This window comes from Melanerpes formicivorus, unplaced genomic scaffold (assembly GCF_026170545.1).
Source record: "Melanerpes formicivorus ecotype bairdi unplaced genomic scaffold, bMelFor1.0.p_v2 SCAF_33, whole genome shotgun sequence".
In the NCBI taxonomy this organism is placed as follows: Eukaryota; Metazoa; Chordata; class Aves; order Piciformes; family Picidae; genus Melanerpes; species Melanerpes formicivorus.
In genome coordinates this window covers 8,474,209-8,494,114 of record NW_027142385.1, presented here as the reverse complement: position 1 = coordinate 8,494,114, position 19,906 = coordinate 8,474,209, and the positions used below count along the sequence as shown (strand labels likewise).

The 19,906-nt window shown below is 59.5% G+C and overlaps 1 protein-coding gene across 2 annotated transcripts in view; it reads left to right on the top strand.

Annotated features, from left to right (window-relative positions):
* Positions 1–11,280, top strand: part of ASS1 (argininosuccinate synthase 1) — a 30,890-nt gene extending 19,610 nt beyond the window's left edge. For both annotated transcript variants that reach the window (XM_068156004.1, XM_068156005.1), the window contains exons 12-15: positions 3,013–3,144; positions 6,611–6,767; positions 10,448–10,513; positions 11,071–11,280. In XM_068156004.1, coding sequence (XP_068012105.1) covers positions 3,013–3,144; positions 6,611–6,767; positions 10,448–10,513; positions 11,071–11,125 — 410 coding nt within the window. In that variant the 3' untranslated portion in view covers positions 11,126–11,280. The remainder of the gene's footprint in view (positions 1–3,012; positions 3,145–6,610; positions 6,768–10,447; positions 10,514–11,070) is intronic.
* The last annotated feature ends 8,626 nt before the right edge of the window (positions 11,281–19,906 follow it).

The following is a 19,906-nucleotide window of genomic DNA, read 5'->3' as shown; positions in this document are numbered from 1 at the left end:
AGGTGATGGAGCAGGAGGGCAGTGGAACAAGAAGGTGATGGAGCAGGAGGACAGTGGAGCAGGAAGGTGATGGAGCAGGAGGACAGTGGAGCAGGAAGGTGATGGAGCAGGAGGACAGTGGAACAAGAAGGTGATGGAGCAGGAGGGCAGTGGAACAAGAAGGTGATGGAGCAGGAGGGCAGTGGAGCAGGAGAGTGATGGAGCAGGAAGGTGATGGAGCAGAAGGGCAGTGGAGCAGGAAGGTGATGGAGCAGGAGGGTGCTGCAACCAAAGTGGCTCCACCACCACACTGCCAAAAGTGGTTTGGATCCTTTGGGGTCAGCAGGGCAGGAGATGGAACCTGGGCTCTCTGGGCAGATGGGAGGAGATGGTCCCTCCCTGAAGGGAGGTTGTCACCAGGTGGGTGTTGGTCTCCTCTCCCAAGCCACCAGGGGTAGAAGTAGAGGGAATGGCCTCAGGCTGCACCAGGGGAGGCTTAGGCTGGGCACTGGGGAAAGTTTCTTCACAGAAAGGGCTGTGAGGCACTGGCACAGGCTGCCCAGGGAGCTCATGGAGTCCCCGTGCCTGGAGGTGTGCAAAAGCCGTGGGGAGGTGGTGCCTGGGGAGGTGGTGCCTGGGGAGGTGGCTTAGTGCTGGGCTAAGGGTTGGACTCAACGACCTCAAAGGTCTTTTCCAACCTAAGTGATTCCATGAAATCCGCAGGGCTTGGGGCTCTGCAGGTTCCTCAGGGCGGCAGAGGGACCCCCTTCTCCCCTGGGACCCCTTCTCCCCTGGGACCCCTTCTCCCCTGGGACCCCTTCTCCCCACGGAGCCCTCTCCCCCAGGCCTCCCCAGCTGCAGGGGAAACTGAGGCACCGGCAGGCAGCAGCACAGCAAGAGCCCTCCATGGCTGCAGAGGTGGCAGTGGAGGCTCCTGGCAGCTGCCTCCCCTCCATCCCCTCCCGGAGCCGGGGAAGAGAGAAATTCATTTGCATTGATTTTTACTCAGCTCCTAATTGAACTTCGTTAAGGCCTGACGGGCGCGGGGCGAGCCGAGCGTGCCCGCAGCAGCCTCCCCAGCCCCATTAACTCCATTTTGCCATATTTGTTTTAGTGGGAGGAGGTGTGGGGGGGGGAGGGGGGGTGTAATTATGGGATGCCGGGGAGCTGCAGCCGGCCGGGGGCTCGGCTGCCCGCGGGACCGTGGCCCTGCCTCTCCTGCCTCTCACATCCTCATTATCAAATTATCTTTTTAACTCCGAAGGGGGGCTAATTAAGTGAAGTAAATGAAATCAGTGGGGAGGAAGTGGAAAGGAAGGGATGGCTGCTGCCAAAAGAGCCCAGGGCTGCTGCCTTCGGCTGGGGCTTCTCCTCCCCGCAGCCTTCCCCTTCCTTTCCTCTTTTCCTCCCCGCGATGTGCTGAGCAGATGGAGCAGGAGGAAAGGGGAAAACCTCTTCCCTGTGGTGAACCCACACCAGGTCATGCTTGGCCTCAGTCGGTGTGGGCACGATCCTCCCGTGGCCAGCATCCTGTCAGGGGCAGCAGCTTTTCGTGGCCAGCATCCTCCCCTGGGCAGCACCTCCCCACGGGCAGGACGTCCCCACGGGCAGCACCGCTCTCCCCTTCCCCTCGGGCAGCCCCCATCCCATCCGGATGCCATCAGGAGTGACAGCCTGCACTCAGCCCAGGGAAATGGCAGGGCTGGAGGTGAGCTGACAGCAGAGGTTACAAATAGGAAAATTTTAAGCAGCAGCAGCAGCAGCAGCAGCAGCAGCTGTCTCTTTGGCTGTGTGTCCCCCCCCACTTCATCCCCCCCCCCGCTCTGGTGCCCCCCTTCCCCAGCAGTAATTACGGGGTGATTGAAGCTTCTCCAGGCTGCTGTGCTGACACCTCTGTCTTTTTCCTGTAAACACGGGGAGATGAAAATAGACACTTGGAGACGCTGCCGGTGTCACTTGGAAGGTGTCTGTTTTCCCCTCGCTGAGGCTGGGAGAGTGGCTGTCAGCTCCCCCCCGGCTCTGCCCTGGCTCTCACCTCCACTCCCTGGTCCTCTAGCATCAGGTCAGCTGGGATGGGCAGGGGTGCAGGCAGACGGGCAGGAGGTGAGGGTCAGGACACGAACCCAAACCTTCAGTCATCCCAAGCCGGCTTTAACCCCTCTCGAGTGGTGGTGCTGACAGAGCAGCCCTGACCGCGGGTGTGTCACAAACCTGGGACAGTTCCCATCGATGGAAGGGGGACAGGGTGGTGCTGGTGGAGCAGTTCTGGCCACGAGTAAGTTACAAACATGGGGAGGGGACAATCCCCACGGATGGAGAGGGGACAGGGGGATGCTGGTGGGGCAGCCCTGGCCATGGATATGCTCATGGCATAACCATCCTTGCTTCAAACGCCCAGAGAACCCCTCCTGCAGCAAGCCACCCCCGAGCAGCTCGAACAAAGGCAGCGGCTGGCCCCGGGGCATCAACCCTCCCCGCCAAAATCATCAACCCTCCCCCTCCACCCCTTGTGCAAGGGAGGGGGGAGGCATTACCGACCCCGAACGGGGTCTCCCTGCCAGCCACCAGGTATCCTCAGCGCTTGGCGGGGCTGATCCTCGGCAGGGGAGGCAGAGGAGGGAGGCAGAGGAGGGAGGCAGAGGAGGGAGGCAGAGGAGGGAGGCAGAGGAGGGAGGCAGAGGAGGGAGGCAGAGGAGGGTCCGCGGTCCCCGCGCCGTGCCGTTAATTGCAGGTTTTCAGGCGCGGCGCCGCTGGGCAGGCAGCGGCGGGGGGGACGGCTTCCCAAACCCTGTCATTTCGCCTCCTCGGAGAGGGGAATGTAGACATTTTCTCCACGAGGTGCAGAGTGGACTTGTCTGGGCCCCAGCGTGAAGATAATGACAGCTGCATTTTGCAGCGAGCCGGGGCTGAATGCGCTCGAGCAGGGCTCCTCCTGACAGCAGAGTCATTATTTTTTGTCATTTGCTGACAGTTTGGGTCTCATTTGTTTCTCTCTCTTTCTCTGCTTCTCCCCCTGCCTGGCCAAATGGGTAGGTATCTATGAGACCCCAGCGGGGACCATCCTCCACCAGGCACATCTCGATATCGAGGCCTTCACCATGGACCGGGAAGTCAGGAGGATCAAGCAGGGGCTGGCCGTGAAGTTCTCCGAGCTGGTGTACAATGGTAGGTCTGCCCCTGCTGCCACAGAGCCTCCCAGCCTTCCTCCTCCTCCTCCTCCTCCTCTTCTCACTGCTGGAGGTTGCAGGTCCTGCTGGTCCATGAGCTCAGGGCTGTGAGGCTCACATGTGGGCTTTGGGGCTACTCAAGGGGCAGAAGATGAGTTTGCTCTTGCCAAAGACATCCTGCCAGCCTTCCTCCTCCTCCTCTTCTTCTCTCATTGCTGCTGGAAGGTGCAGCTGCTGCTGGGACATGAGCTCAGGGCTGTGAGGCTCACATGTGAGGCTACTCAAGGGGCAGAAGATGGATTTGTTTGTGCTGAGCTTGCCCCTGTGCTCTGTTTCGTGCCAAGGGCTGAGCTTGCCCCTGTGCTCTGTTTCGTGCCAAGGGGCTCCACACCTGCCTTGGGATGTGATGCCACCTCCCGTGAGGGCTTGCTGGGGGGGATCTCTCCCAGCCCAGCAACTCTGCTTTATCCCAGCAGCACAGCTGGATATCTCACAGGCTGTCCTTCACTGTCCCTTGGTCCTCACCACCACATCTTCCTCCAGCTCTTCCTTCTGACCCCCTCCAGCCAAGAAACACGCTGGAGTGTGGGGCACAAGAGCCCCCACAGGACCATGGAATTGTTCTGGTTGGAAGAGACCTTTAAGATCATTGAGTCCAATCCTTAACCCAGCACTGCCAGGTCACCACCAAACCATGGCCCTCAGCACCACATCTCTGCGGCTTTGAATCCCTTCCAGGCAGGAAGACTCCACCACTGCCCCGGGCAGCCTGGGCCAGGTCTTGACAACCCTTTCAGGGGAGAAATTGTTCCTTATGCCCAACCTAAGCCTCCCCTGGCACAATTTCAGGCCATTTCCTCTTGTCCTGCTGCTTGTTCCTCGGTAGAAGAGACCAACCCCATCTCACTCCAGCCTCCTCTCAGGGAGCTGTAGAGAGCAATGAGGTCTTCCCTCCCCTCTTCTCCAGACTCAGCTGCTCCTCACCAGCTCTGCTCTCCAGACCCTTCCCCAGCTGCCCCCATTTCCCAGCACAGTCAGAGACCTCTCCTGGCAGCCTGGCAGGGACAGGCACAGGGCAGGGAGGCACAGGCGGCTCTTGAGGTGCCTCTGCTCTGGCTGCCGGGGCCCGGGGGGCTGCAGGAGGGGCCAGGAGCATCCTGGCTGTGCTATGTGGTGTGCAGCCCACACAGCGGCACTGCGGGTTGTGGCTTCCAGCCTCCTCCGGCACGGCCAGGGCTGGGCAAGGACAGCACTGCCAGGGGGTGGGCTGCCAGCCGTAAGGGGCAAGGGGACAGCGGCTGGCACCCGCAGTGGCCCCTGCTCACCTTCAGCACCTTCCTCTCCAATGAGTCTTCCTCAGCTACTGGCATTCCCCACCCGAGGTCCTTTGCTGCTTATTCAGTCTTTCAGGGCTTGTGGGGCTGCAGAGGACCCAGCTCCCTGCTCCTTCAGCCACAGCCCCTGCCAAAATGCCCTCTCTGATGCCACTGCTGCCTCTGGCTATTTTTGATGAGGCTCTGCCCTGAGCTGCTTTAATTTTGACTCTTCTTTTTTAACACTTTAAGCACAAACCTGTTCATTTCCAACCCCTCCCTGGCTGTGAAGCCCCCAGACTGGGGACTCAGCTCTCCCTCCCCACCTCTGCCAGGCTGCTGTTTCCCTGCCTCCAGCTGCTGAATCCCCAGGGACTTCCAGCACGGTCCCAGACTTCCCAAACCCAAGCAACCACCCCCGGGGTGCAGGCAGCACCCCTGGGTCCCAGTGCCCCAGGCCAGGCTTTCAAGCTGAGCTTCCTTTCACACCTCGTCCCTGATTGCAGGACAATTGGCGTTTATCTCCCCCGGCCCCATTGATCCCATTGTGGAGGGCTGGCTTTGAAGCCAGCTCTGTCCCACCAGGTAGAGCCAGGTGTGGAAATGCCATTGTCCCCCTTGCCCCTGCTGTCATTAGGGGAGGATGAGGGGTAGGAGGAGGGAAGCCCATTAAGGGGGATCACTTCCAGCAGGGAATGCGTCTGTGGTGCTGGGGGGGTGAGGAGGAGGGGGAGGGGGACGTTTCCTCCCACCTGCAGCTGCCGAGTTGGGATTTAAGTAGCTGGTTATCATTTTAATGTCTCTTGGGCTTTCCAGGGGATGTGGTAACCCCACACCAATCCCGAGGGAGCTACAGTTGTACCCGGGGGGGCTAACAAAACCAGGGGTACCTGGCTGGGGCTGGGGCCCCTCCCGGTCTGAGTGGGAAGCCTCTCTCCGTGCCGTGATGGATCAGGGAGGTGATTTCGGCGGTGGGGACTGGCAGGGGTCGGTGCTGTGCTGATGCTGGGGACAAGGCTGCAGGACGTGGCCCTGCTGGGGGCCAGGAGGCCAAGCAACAAAAGAAATTGTTTGTTTCTTTAATGGCTTCTGCCGAGCCCAGCTGGGGAGGGAAAGGTGAGAGGGCACCGGTGTGCGAGGGAGGCGATGGGAGAGATAAACCCCGGGATGAGCCGGGGCGCTGAATGGGCTCTTTCTCTCCCTGCCTCTATCTCCTTCCCCATCTCCCAGGCTTTATTCCAGGCCTCCAAGGACTCCCTGGCTAATTAGCCTGCTTAGGGACAGGAGGGGGCGAGGGGGGTGACAGGCAGGGCTGTGGTCCCTCCGTGTGCCCACGGTGGCCTCAGTGGCCGGCAGCTGCTCCTGCAGGAGGAGTTCTGGGGGCCATGGTATGACCACACCTCGCCCCCAGCACCCGTCCTGGGCTTCAGTCTGGCTGCTGGGCACTTGGGGTGCCAGGGGACTGCTGCGCTGGCTGAGGCTGGGGCAGGAGCTCTTGCCATGGTCATGGTTAGATGGAGCTTAGCCACCAGGATGGGCTGGGGGTGCTGCTCCACTGGGACCGGGACCCGCCCCCCCCCCCCCCCCCCCGCAGGGGGGTTTGCTTCCCAAGGCACTGCTTTGGGGGACACACACTGCATCCCCCTGCAAAGAGCCCACAGCTGGGGGTGTCTCTCTGGGGCCAATTTCTGCCCTGCCTGTCCCAGGGAAGATGAACTCATCCCCTTCCTGGGGGGCTGGGAGCTGGTTCCCCCCTCCCCAGTTCTGTGCCCATCTGTCTCCACCTGCCCCTCCTGAGGTGATGGGCTGTGAGCAGCAGTTGCATGAACTTAACCAGGCTTTTGGTTTCTGTGGTCATTCCCACCCAGCAGGGCTGGAAGAGGAAAGGCTCTGATGCCTCACCTCTACCAGCTGGCTCCAGCCTCCTCTCCTGGCTGGGAACCCGAGGGCCACCCAGGGCAAGGGACACACAAGAGGTCTCCATCCCTCAGAGATGAACCTGGGTCCCAGCTCCTCATTCCCCTCTCCCGGCCCCACAGCTGCACACATACCCTTGATCTGCAGGACCCAAAGGGAAGCACCACCCTGCATGGGCACCCCAGGACCCCCCAGCCTCCCCTGTGCCCCCCTGACCCTGTCTCCTGCCCGCAGGCTTCTGGCACAGCCCCGAGTGTGAGTTCCTGCGGCACTGCATTGGGCACTCGCAGGAGGCCGTGGTGGGCACCGTCCGGCTCTCCGTCTTCAAGGGCCAGCTCTACATCCTGGGCAGGGAGTCCCCACGGTCCCTGTACAACGAGGAGCTGGTCAGGTGAGAGGGGCTTGGGGGGGCAGGGGGTCAGGGGCACTGGCAGCAAGCATCCCATTGCAACTTACTGCATCTCATCCTATTGCATCTTATCTCCTCCCATCCTCCTGCACCGCGCTCCAGCTTCTTTCATCCCACTGCATCCCATCCCAGCAGCCCCATCTCAGTTCATCTCATCTCCTGGCACCCCATCCCATCTTATTGCATCCCATCCCATGGCTTCACATCACATTTTGTTTGATCCTGTAGTGCTCCAGCTTCATCTTCATCCCTCCCCATCCCATTTCATTCCTCCCCATCCCATTTCATTCCTCCCCATCCCATTTCATTCCTCCCCATCCCATCCTGCTCTATTCCACCAAATCCCACTCCATCTCACCCCATCCCTCCCAGTCCTATCCCCTCCCTGCTGCCCTGTCCCATCCCCGTGCCAGCAGTGCCTCTCCTCCTGCCAGCCAAGTTCCTGCCTGAGGTACAGGCTCTGTTTTTCAGCCACTACCATTTCCCCCCCTCTGTTTTTTCCCTTTTCCTGACGCTGCTTCTCCTCAGCCCTCTCCTCCCCAGCCCTCTCTCAGCCCCTTTCAGTCCCTCCAAACACTTCACAAGCCACAAACACCCAAACCAGTTTAGATCAGGCGGAGTAAATGTCAAATTATCTTCTCTCTTTCTCTTCTCCACAGCTTTGCCTTTTTTTTGGTTGTTGCCTTTCCTTTCCCCCCCATTCCCTCCCCCTCGAAATCAACAGCTCCTAATAACCCATCCCAACCCTTCATTACGCCTCACACTCTCACTTGGAGAGATTAAGTGAATAAAGTCTGCAGCTGGAAAGAGAGAGGCTTAAAAAAATGGGGGGGGGGGGGAATATATGTGTCTATAAATAGATTAAGATAGCTATAAAACTGTAGCTGATGCAGATGAAACCCATGAGATGCAGAGTAAATAGAGTTGAGGGAGAGATTTGCAGAGACATACATTTGGTATTGGTATAGTTAATGGGGAGAAAGACAGGGTTGATACAAGGATGTTGTGTGTGAATGTGGAAAGCTGGTTTAGAGGTAAATAGAGTAAGGATAGATAAATAGAGTAAAAATAGATAAATGGATTAAAATAGATAACTAGATTAAAATTAGATAAATAGGTTCAAATCTGTTTCTAAATAAATAGATTAAAAATAGATAAATAGGTTAAAATACCTGAAAAGGTATAAAATAGATTAACATATAAAAATATTAGCATATAAAAATATTAACATATGTAAACAAGATGAACATATATAAAGTAGATTAAAATAGATTAAATAGATTAAAATATAGGAAATAGATTAAAACATATAAAATAGATTAAAATAAATTAAAACACATAAAATATAAAACCTAATCGATTAAATCTATTAAAATCTCGACCTATAAAAATCTATAAACTACCTTAAAATGCATAACTCTGTATAGAAGATAGAGGTATTGAAAAACGGACTTTAAAAATGTATTAAAATATATTAAAGAGAGAGAATGGAGGAGGAGAGGGGGAAAAAGAGAGAGAGAATGGAGTGGAGGAGGGGGGAAAAGAGGATGGAGGGGGAGAGAAAGAAAGGATGGAAGGGGAGAGAAAGAAAGAGATGATGGAGGGGGAGAGAAAAAAGAGAGGATGGAAGGGGAGAGAAAAAAGAGAGGATGGAGGGGGAGAGAAAAAAGAGAGGATGGAAGGGGAGAGAAAAAAGAGAGGATGGAAGGGGGAGAGAAAAAAGAGAGGATGGAAGGGGAGAGAAAAAAGAGAGGATGGAAGGGGAGAGAAAAAAGAGAGGATGGAAGGGGAGAGAAAAAAGAGAGGATGGAAGGGGAGAGAAAAAAGAGAGGATGGAAGGGGAGAGAAAAAAGAGAGGATGGAAGGGGAGAGAAAAAAGAGAGGATGGAAGGGGAGAGAAAAAAGAGAGGATGGAAGGGAGAGAGAAAAAACAGAGGATGGAAGGGAGAGAGAAAAAACAGAGGATGGAAGGGAGAGAGAAAAAACAGAGGATGGAAGGGGGAGAGAAAAAAAGAGAGGATAGAAGGGGAGAGAAAAAAGAGAGGATGGAAGGGGGAGAGAAAAAAGAGAGGATGGAAGGGGGAGAGAAAAAAGAGAGGATGGAAAGGGGAGAGAAAAAAGAGAGGATGGAAAGGGGAGAGAAAAAAGAGAGGATGGAAGGGGGAGAGAAAAAAAGAGAGGATAGAAGGGGAGAGAAAAAAAGAGAGGATAGAAGGGGAGAGAAAAAAGAGAGGATGGAAGGGGGAGAGAAAAAAGAGAGGATGGAAAGGGGAGAGAAAAAAGAGAGGATGGAAGGAGGAGAGAAAAAAGAGAGGATGGAAGGGGGAGAGAAAAAAGAGAGGATGGAAGGGGGAGAGAAAAAAGAGAGGATGGAAGGGGGAGAGAAAAAAGAGAGGATGGAAGGGGGAGAGAAAAAAGAGAGGATGGAAGGGGGAGAGAAAAAAGAGAGGATGGAAGGGGGAGAGAAAAAAAGAGGATGTAAGGGGAGAGAAAAAAAAAGAGAGGCTGGAGGGGTGTGGGGGGAAGGGGGTGGGCTGGAGGGGAGCAAAGAGAGAGGGAGAGAAAAGCAGGGCCACTTATTCTCCCCCTGTCTCCAACCATTTTCCTCTTTCTTTCTGATTTCTACCTCGCTGGTTTGAAAGGCTTTGAGTGACGGCGTCACGGGAGCCCGGGAGGGAGCTGTGCGAGGCAGAGCCGGGTGGAAATGCCTCTGCACAGTAGGTAGAAAGTAACGTAATTATAGAGCGGGTCAGAACCACTCCAATGAGCAAAAATAAAAGCACAGAGGTTTTTCTGTAGCCCGTCAGGGGAGGTAAAATCATTGTAAACTCTTCCCCCCCCCTCCCCCCTTTTTTTCCCCCCTTCTTCTCTCTTTTTTCCGACCCTCCACACCCCCCCCCCCCTTCACTTCTTTATCTCTCTCCCCCTACCCCCCCCTTTTTTTTTTCCTCCTTCAAGGTTTGTGGTTTCTGGGAAAGGAGCTGTGGTTGGGGACATAGGGAAGCAGCAGAGCTGGGATTTGGGGATGGGATGGGGTGGGGTCGGGGCTGGAGAGAGGCAGTGGCTGCTGCTGGGCACTTCTGCTCCGGCTCTGCTGCCCTGCCCTGGGCAAAGATCCCTGCCCAGGACTCTATCTGCCTGGAGCAGTATCCCCTGCCCGAGGCCCCACACCCTGCCCAGGACCTCATCTTCTGCCGGGGGCAATGTGCCCTGCCTGGGGCAAAGTCCCCTGCCCGGGACCCCATCCCCTGCCCGGGACAGCATTCCCTGCCCAGGACCCCATCCCCTGCCCGGGACAATGTCCCTGCTGGACAGCTCTGGGACAAGGAGCATCCCTGCTTGACACAAGCACACAGAGGAAGGATGACGATGCACAGGAAGGACCATGATAGGAACTTTGGGGCTGTGCCTCTAGCAGGACCTAGGGAGCCTGAGGATGCCGTTGGTGTGGCTCTGCTGCTCCCGAAGCCACCTGCTCCTTCCCCGGGGGGCTGCTGGGGACCCTCCTCCGAGCCCTCCACACCCACCAGCCAGCAACGAGGAGGCAGCAGACCAGGGCAGCAGCCTGCTCTGGGGTGCTCCACGTCCTTTCCCTTCCCAAGAGGCAGCCCCCAGCACCCCCAGGACCTCCCATCGTGGTGACAGTGACTTTCTCTCCACAGCATGAACGTGCAAGGGGACTACGAGCCCGCGGACGCCACCGGCTTCATCAACATCAACTCGCTGAGGTCTGTGGGGTCGAGGCGGGACCTTCCCCCTCCAGCACCCTCCGGGCTCTTCCCTTTCCCAGCTCAGACTCCGGGGGGTGCACCAAAGCCTCCCCTTGAGCCCCCGCTGCCTGACCACAGCCTTCCCAGCACCACCAGCCTCCAGATCTTTCTTATTCCTCACCTCCCCCGCCCCCTCCCTCACCCCCCCCCACCCCAAGCCTGTCTCCAGGGCTGTAAAACAACTGCATTTACATAATGGGCTCTTAATTTCCCCATCGCCTGTTAACTGCTTTGTCCTCCTTGATCCTCTGCGTGCCCCCCCTCCCCCCCCCACCCCTCTAAGATAAATTAATTACATTATCTCTTGGAAAAGAAGGGGGGGGGGGGGAAGAAAGAAATAATTAAACTGTGCAGCCCTTAACCAACGCCTGCTCCTCACGCCCCCCTCATTCTGCCTCAATTAATTGATAGGAAATGTGTGTTATTACTGTTAATTTACAATTAATTTAGGGTTTCCCCCCTCCCCCCCCCCTTCTTTTTTTGTTCTCCGTGTGTGTGTTAAATCTCTTTTCCAGGCTGAAGGAATATCATCGACTCCAGAGCAAGGTCACCGGGAAGCAGGATGAATAGCAGCAGCCCAGCCCTGCCCGTGCTGGTTTCATTAAGAACTAAGCGCTAATTGTGGTGGTAATTTGGGATTGTCACCGGCTATGCCCGGAGCCTGGTGGAGGTGATGGCTTTGTTACCAGGCAGCAACTGGAATGGAATGGGGGGGGAAATAAAAAGAGGGAAAGAAAAAGGAAGAGAGAGAGAGAGAAAATTAGTTGGCCAGAGGAGAAGTGAGGACAGCAATAAACTTCCAGCCACCCTCAGGGGCTGCTCCTTGAGAGCTTTATCCCTGCTGCCTTTGCTTGCTCTGATGGTCCAGAGTCCCCCAAGCCTGGCTCTGGACAGCTGGCCATGAGTCAAGTGGCTCTGAAGGACGTGGAGGGGTTCAGCTGTGAAGGTGAGGGGCACACTGCCTCGGGGGAGGGGCTGGTCTGGAGGGGTGAGGATGGGTTTAGAGTTCTCTGCTTCTGGAGGGTTTCAGTTCTCTCCCTCTGGCATCGTTTGGAGCAGACCTGAGGGTGTAGGAAAGAGACAAAACCAGAGGCTGGTGGAGCAAACCCACTCTGAGGGTGTGTGGGAGGTGAGGAGGAGAGGAGTGCCCCCCCCCAGGCTGCTCTCCCGTGGTGCCTGGGTGGGTTGTGGGTGCCCAGGGCCTGGCTGGGGTGCAGGGATGGGATGGCAAAGGAGACCTGCTGCAAAGCTCTGGTGGATTCCCCAGCACTGGAGGCCTTCAGGATTCAGCTGCAGAGGCTGCTGGGCAGTTTTACCCAGACCATGCTTTGCCAAGTGAGGCTGGGCCAGGTGGTCCTGGAGGGCCCTCCCAAGCTGGCATTCTGTGATTCTGTGAAGCTGAAGGGGAGAAGGAAAACCCAAACCCATGCCACACCCAGCTGTGCCCCCACCCCACCACTGAAGATAGGGAAGGACCTGGCCTGAGATGCCCTCAGGCTGGGATCAGAGATGCTCTCCATGCCTGGGGCCGGTGCCCTGCCTGTGCTGCATCCTGCCATGCCTGGCACGGCTGCAGGGCACCAGCCAGCCCCATCCTGGCGGCTTCCCGCCCATTTGGGGAGCAAAACCCAGAGCTGCCACCAAAAATGGGAAGGAAGAATGGCAGAGGGACCTGGTGGCCACGAGGGGAGGTCCAGATGTGCCCTGCCAGCCCTGCTGCCGAGCTGGGGAGCGTGAGAAGCTCTGACATCACAGCTGGGGTAATAACCTGTGATTTTCCCAGCTTGGCTGTGCCTTGCCCTGCTATTACTGGCAGTGCCCATCTTGGGAGGAGAAAGCAGCAGAGAGAGGAGAGAGAAATGGGCTTTGGGGCTGGGGGAGCCTGGCTGAGCCCCGTGGGGTGTGGGAAGGGGGAGATGCTGTGTGGGGCCGCCCCATTCCCTACATCCCATTGCTTCCAGCAGCAAATCCATGGCACTGAGGGGCAAGCGTGGGCTGGGGTCTCCTCATCCCCATGGCCAAACTGGGAAAGGGTCTGGAGGGACCCCAGGAAAGGACCTGGGTCACTCTTGAATCTCTTCTGCCAAGAGGAAGGGGACTCCCCTTTCACCAGGAGTCAGGTGGAGAAGAGAAGGGGTGGGAGGAGAAGCTGCTGCTGAGGAGATCCTGACTGCAGTCCAGAAGAAAATGCTTCCCCATGGGAGCAGTGAGACACTGGAGTCATCTCCCGGGGGAGTGGTGGAGTCTCCTGCATGGGACAGTTTTAAGACTCAGCTTGCCAGGCTGCAAGGTCTTCACCCAGAAAGGTTGGACCAGAGGGTCCTGGGGGTCCCTTCCAGCCTGGCAGTCTGTGCATCCCCCAACAGCTTCCCCCTGCTCCAAGCCAACCTTTTGCCACCTGGGAATACCCTTGGGGACCTTGCCCACCCCCCCCTTGGCACTGCGGGCATCCCCCAAGAGCATCCCCCCATCGCTCCAGCTCCAGCCTGCTCCAAAGCAACCTTCTGCAGCCGGGGGCTGTGGCTTCCTCGGGGATGTCCCTGCGGAGTCGCACCTCCTGGGTTTTGTTTTGCACCGGGGGGCTGCTCTGCCACCTCCCAGGCTGCGGGGAAGGGCTGGTCCGGGGTCACTGCAATCGATATCTCATCTGCAGGCTTTCCTAGCGGAAGTGATGGTTTATTGGAACAAGGTAATGGCTCTGGTCTAGTGGAAAAGGCTAATCTTCCCCAGCTGCACAGGATCTCCGCAGGTGTCCTCCGGCTCTCGCCGCTGCCACCAGCCCGCAGCCAGCCGCGGAGCACCGCAGCCTCTTTAAAGCTGCAGCAATCCAATTCCTTGCTGGGCACAGGCAGGTTGCTCCCAGCCCCCTTGGGCACAGAGCCATGGCTGAGGTCTCCCAGAGGAGGATGGGCACCCGGGGTGGGCACGGTGGGTGGCAACAGCAGCTCACATGTGCTGGCTCAAAGCAGAGGAGGGGCTGTGCCCTCCAGCCTTGGGGATGGCATTTCCCCAGGGAGAGGAGGAGGAGGTGGATGGAGGGATGATGCCATGTGGGATGTGGACCCCTTCAAGTGCCACCTGCAAGTGTAGGTGGGAGGCAAGCACACAGCACAGGGCAGAGCAAGGGTGAGAGCTCCTTGGCTTGTTTGGCAACTCTCTGGCTGCCCACTGGAGCTCTCCGGGGGGGGTCTGACCCATTTTGCCCATCCCTAGGGGCTGCTGGCAGAGGCAGGTCTCCCCTTCCCCTGCCCAGCTGGCTGCTGTGCCCAGGAGAGCTTTGCCCATGCCCAGTGGGGCTGGCTGCTGGGAGCTGCCCAGCCAGGGCTGGCTCTGCAGCCTGCTCCATCACTATGGCAAAATCAATTTTCCTCTCTCTCAGAGGTTGAGGTAATTGCTGGGTTGGAGGTTTAACATGCATGGGGAGCTCAGAGCGAGGGCTGCCAGGAGCAGCTCGGAACAATGCTCAGGGTTGGGCATGGCCATGCTGTGTGGAGCCCCCTGATGTGGTCTGCAGAACGGGGAGGGGGCCCAGGGCCTTGGGGGGTGCCTGTGAGAGGCTGGGCTGAGCCACCCCCAGATCTCGTGAAGGTGATGCAAAGATCACACCAACCCCCTCCAGGGAAGGGACTCTTGCCTGCAGAAGGCAGGGAGAGCAGATGAGTGGCAGGAGGGAGCTCCCAGGGGCACAGAGCAGCTTGGGGGCTGCTGGGGTTTTGCTTAAACTTTCCCTTTTGGGGGGCAGCAAAAGGCAGCAGCAGGCACATGGGAGCAAAAGGGACCATGGTCAGCAGGAGGGAAGCTGGGAGGCCCTGGGGGGCTGTGTCCCTGTCGTGTCCCTCCCTGGGGGTCCCTCTGCACGTCTGTGGGGGTGTGGGATGGGACCCCAGCCCATCGACCCCAGAGGAGGGGCAGCACATCCTCTTGTGGCCCCCACCGCGGGTAGCTGTGTGCAGGTGATGGGCCCTGGGCTGCCCACAGATCACAGCAGGGTGGAAGGGACCCTCCAAGGTCACCTTGTCCAACCCCCCTGCAGGCAGCCAGGGACGTCTCCAGCTGGACCAGGCTGCCCAGGGCCACATCAAGGCTGACTTTGGATGCCCCCAGGGATGAAGCCTTGGCCACCCTGGGCAGCCTGTCCCTTGGCAGGGACACCAGGTAGTGACAGGGAGGGAAACCCGCCGGGTCCCAGCAAGGAGCCTTTGCTTCCCCTTCTCCTTTGGAGCCACAGCTCCGAGGGGTCCCTGGGAGCAGGGGAGGTGCCCTGAGCCCCGCACACAGGTCAGGGGACCGTGGCACGGCAGGGCTGCCGAAGCCGCCCCCCTGGCGAGGTTGGGAGTCGGCGGTCGGCAGCTTCCCAGGGCAGGGGGAGATGCTGCCTTTGTAAACCCCTTAACAAGGTGGCTTTGTCTCCACGTTTCACAAGGAGCTCCCTTGCTCCTTCCCCGGGAGTTTCCCAACGCCGGGGCCCTGAAAGCCAGCTTTATGCTCCGGCCGGGGGGGATCAGAGGGACACAGGGGCCCTTCTGCACGCCCCTGACAAAAGGCTGCCCCGGGGGGACAGAGCGTCAAAGCTCAGCCGGCTCGGGCGGGGACAGGGGAGCCGCAGAGGGGGCTGCGGCGTGAGCCCCACCGTCCATCTGGTCACTCGATCGCGGTGGGCAGCGACCCGGGGATGCTCGGGGGGGGCCTGCTGGTTTGTGCCCCCGGGAGCGGGGGGCAGGGGAGCAGCCAGGATGGGACAGGTAGGTTTTGTTGGCCGCAGGTAACCGGATCCAGGGCCGTTGGTGCCTTCCTGCCCTCTCCTCTGGCTTGGGCGGGGCTGAGAGATGGGAGGTGGAAACCGAGACCCTCAGTGCTTCCCCCTGGCTGGACGGGAAGGGGTCTGGAGGAAAGCGTTTGGGACGGCTCTGCTTCAGCACCCCACAGCCCTCCCAGCTGGACCAGGGCAGGTGGAGGGTGTCCCAGCAGAGGCTGGTGAGGCATTGAATAGGTTCATCAGGCGCTGGCACAGGCTGCCCAGGGAGGGAGGTGGGGGAGTCCCCATCCCTGGAGGTGTTCATGGCACCTGGGGCCATGGTTTGATGGCCATGGTGGTGTTGGGTCAAAGGTTGGCCTTGGATGATCTTAAAGGTCTCCTCCAGTCAAAACAACTCTGTGATCCTGTGCAGGAGCAGGAGGGACCACTCAGGTGCTGCTTGGCTATGAGGCACAGCCCAGTCACAGCAGGGGCATCACCCATCCCTGTGTCAGCCTCCAAGCTGCCCTCTCCCAGCTCCTCTCCCTCCCCCGGGGGCTCCCCTGGCCTCTGCTCAGTTTGGGAGCCCTTTCCCTTGTCCCACCAGCAAGTGTCCTGTCTTGCCTCCCCCCTCCAGCCATCTGCCTCCGAGCCCCCTGCCCAGCTCTGCTGTCAGGCCTCGTGGCCTGGGCTGGGCACAGGGTCAGGGAGTCACCACGGCCCTCATCGATTTGTTTTACCCCCCCTTGGCAGAAGCACTTTGGCCCCAGCGCCCTCGCTGCTGTGAGGAGCTTCCCAAGGCCCTCCCTGCTCCCCTTGCCCAGCCCAGCCCAGCCCTGTGCAGCCAGGCCCTGTGGGCATGGGGCAGGGGGTTGCCAGCTGAGCCGCTGATCTCCTGACCCCCCCCAGGGCACCTAATGTGTTGCCCTGGTTTAGCTGAATCAATATTTCAGCAGGAGCAAGGAAGATCCCTCTGGGGTGGGGGGGGAGGAGGGGGGATCCTGCTTGTTTGCCCACCCCCATGACTGGTTTAGTGCTGGGCTGGGAGGGAGACCCCAAACCAGGGGTGCCAGCTCAAAATGGGGGTGTCTGCAGTCTCCTCCTTTGCAAGTGCCAGGCTGTGATGGTTGAGATGCCTTTGGGTACCAACCTTGAGGAGCTGGAGTGGCTTCAGCCCTCACTCCCCCACCCAGCAGCTGTGGGCAGCAGGGTGGCAGTGGGTGGGGGCACAGGGCGCTCAGCAGGCTCTGGATGAACAGCAGAGGAACCAAGGGATGCTGAGATGGTGATGGCCATGAGCAGGCAGCTGCAGGGAGCACACTTGGTGGGGGTCTTCTTCTGGCCCCCCAGCATTCAGGGCTCTTTGGTTTGGTGCTGGGGATGTCTTCCCAGGGGCCTGGAGCTGAGCATGAAGGAAGCAGCTTGGCTTGTCCCAGTGGGGAGCAGCTGGGGTGGCAGCCTCCAGCCCTTCCCAGTGTGTGCTGGGGGTGCCCAAGGTGTGGAGGCTCTTACTTTCATGGCTTGGTGAGGGAACTGAGGCAGGGGAAATGTGGGCAGCCCTTGCAGGCCACACAGGCTGCAGCCAGCCCTGTTGGGGGCACCATGCCCCCAGACCCATGGGGAGTGCTGAGACCCCTGCCCAGGTTGCACAGGGAGAGGGCAGAGGCCCCATCCTCGGAACCATTCCAGGTCAGGCGTGGCCATGGCACCTGAGGACATGGTTTAAGGTGTGGGTTAGGTGGATGGTTGTGCCCGACGGTCCTGGGAGGCTTTTCCCACCCAGGCAGCGGTTGGGGGAGGCTCTGAGCAGCCTGCTCCAGCGGCAGAAGTCCCTGCTGGCTGCAGGGGGTTGGACTGGCACGGCTCTGAAGGTCCTCTCCCACCCAAACCAGTCTGTGGCTGCGTGCTCCCAGCTCCCCTGCTCGCAGCCCTGTCTGATGGCATCCCCCCAGCCCCAGCGCGGTGCCAGGGCCGGGCAGTGTGTGGGCAGCCCGAGGAGGCGGCGGCCGGCGCTGCCTCTGCCTGCTGCTGGCGGCCTCGCCCTCTGCCTATTTATCGCTGACTTTTGTCCTTGGCCAGCTTAGCAGCTGAAAGGGGCTGCATTCTATCCCACGTAGGCAGCTCCTGGGGGGAGAGGGCCCTGCTTTCTGCAGGAACAAAGCCTGGCTCGGCTAATTCCCCTCTCCTCCTGCGGCACCCGGGTCCCATCTGGTTGACACAGTTCACTCCAGTGTCTTCTGCTATTAAGCCCCCACTTGCCTGCTTGAATCGCTCCTGCCCCCTCCCCACCTCCCTGCTTCTGTACCCTCAGCCCCTTTTTTTCCCTTGCTTTATTTCTCCTTTTCCCCAAAGCCAGGCAGAACTTGCTGGTGGAGTGATGTCAGATGTGTGTGAAGCAGACCAATAAACCCTAATGCATCCCCTGCTTTGTCCCCCGGCCTCTCCACCGCCTCACATTTTCCACTCAGAAAGCCACTTAAAACACATCAGCAACAATCCCTCACAAAACAGCCACTTGTTGGCTAATTGTGCTGAGGACCCGGGCACACCGCACCCACCTCCCCCGCCCGGGGGGCTCTGACGCTGCTGCCGCCACCCTCAGCACCCACCCCGGGGGCTCAGCACCAGCCCCGGGGGCTCAGCACCAGCCCCGGGGGCTCAGCTGCTCCCCAGGGCTTGGTGGGGCAGGGATGTGGGGTGGGGATGTTTCTGTTCCCTGGATCAGCCAGCGAGGATGGTCATGGAGACAGGAGAGGGGCTGAGCTCAGGGCAGGATACAGGGGGTTGGAAGGGACCCTCAGAGGTCTTCCTGTCCAACCCCCCGGCAGTGAGGAGCTCCCTTTGCAGTGGGATGGACGAGCAGATGGACCTGGCAGAGCTGTCTGGAGCTCTCTGTCCTACCTGCCAACTCCTGCCCGGGCAGGAAGGCAGAAAGGAGTCCTGCTGGTGGGATGGGAGCTCAGGGAGGGACAGGGGGAGGGTGCTGAGACCCCTCTAGGCCACCAGCTTTTTGCTCAGTGCCTGTGCTCCTGGGTGATGGCTGTGTGCCACGGGAGAGCAGCAGGGAGGATGCCAGTGGGCTTCACAGCAGGGGATGGAGCCCTAGACACGGTCTGGAGGGCAGAGAGTGTGGAAAGGAGAGATGCTCCGTGCTGGGGAGGAGGTAGAGGGGCTTAGAACTTTGCCTAAGGGAGAAGCATCCAAAAATCCCTCCCCGAGGATCCTTTGGGATGGGGAAAAAGAGATCAGCAGGTGGTTAATGTGCCCTTTAGTATCTCAGGGGTGAGAGCATCCCTCTGCCCACCCCTCCATCACAGAGGGTCCCCGAGCATGCCAGCCTTTCCCCCCCCCCAGCAGACAGACAAGCTCCTGCAGTAGCCACATTCACTTTTCCTGGCAGCTTTCCCTGCTGGCACCCCTGGCATCCTGGGGAGCAGGACCAGAGCTGCAGGTAGCTGAGGCAGCCTGGGGCTGGTGGGGGGAGCTGTCACCCCTCTCTGCTCTAACCTGCCAGACCTCGCCCTGGTTCGGGGCCGATTCGAGGCTGGCAAGGAGGCTGAGTGCCAGAGCTGGCATCCAGCGGCAGCAGGAGGCTGCTGGCGGGTGCAGTGGTGGGCAGGCAGCCCAGAGCCCTGCCGGTGGGTGCCATGCTGCAGAGCACATCTGCCCACGCTCACCTGCCTGCTTACATGCCCTGGGGGACCCGGTCAGGGCGGGCCCGGGAGCCCTGCTGCCCCCAGCCGAGCGTGGTGCCCAGGCTGAGCCCCTGCCACGCTGCCCAGCCAGCCCTGCCAGGGGAGCTCCTCTTCCCGGCCCCCTCCTGTGCTGCCAGGCCTGGCACAGCACGGGGGGTGCCCGGGGGCGGGCTGGATGCCACACACCTGGGCAGCGAGCCGGGGCAGGGCGAAGAAGGGGTTAAGGCGAGGCGGCGGCAGGGATGGGAGGATTACAGGTTGGCGGCAGGACTGTCCCATCTGTCACCAGCACAAAGAGGAGCCCTGGCTGGGGCTGGCTGTCAGGCAGAGCTCACCACTGCATTAGGACTCCATTAGGAGCCGGCGGTGGGAAATGGCAGCTGTCAGGGCACCATCACCGCTCCTCTAATTCCTCCTGCTCGCTTCTCCCCTGCACTTAACGAGCAGCTCTGCCCACCGGGCCCACCCTGCCTTGCCTTCCTCCCGCTGCTCCTCTCCTTCCTTTAAAGCTGCGGTTCCCTGGGCCCCTGCCCTGGCAGCTCAGCGCTGCCCACCCTGCCTCTTCAAGGAGGAGGGCACAGGGGCGCTGGCAGCATGCCCACTGCCAGGGCAGCAGCGGTGCCAGCCTGGTCTGCACTGGCACCGGTGGGCTCAGAGCTGAGGCTCACTGGCTCCCTGCCTTGGCTGGGGAGGAGTGGGGATGGGTTGTGACCCCCAGGGATCAGTTTTCTCTGGGCTGGCAGCATCCTTCCCCTCTCCTGTTTCTGGCACTGCCTCTGGTCTGGGGAGCATTCCCCAGTTTGCCCAGCCCCCCAGCTGCCCATGCAGGGCTGGCACTGCTGTGTGGAGGGACTGGGGTGGGAGGACAGCAGCTGCTGGCCGAGGCTGGGCTGGAGTAGAGCTTTTCCCCTCCAGCCACCC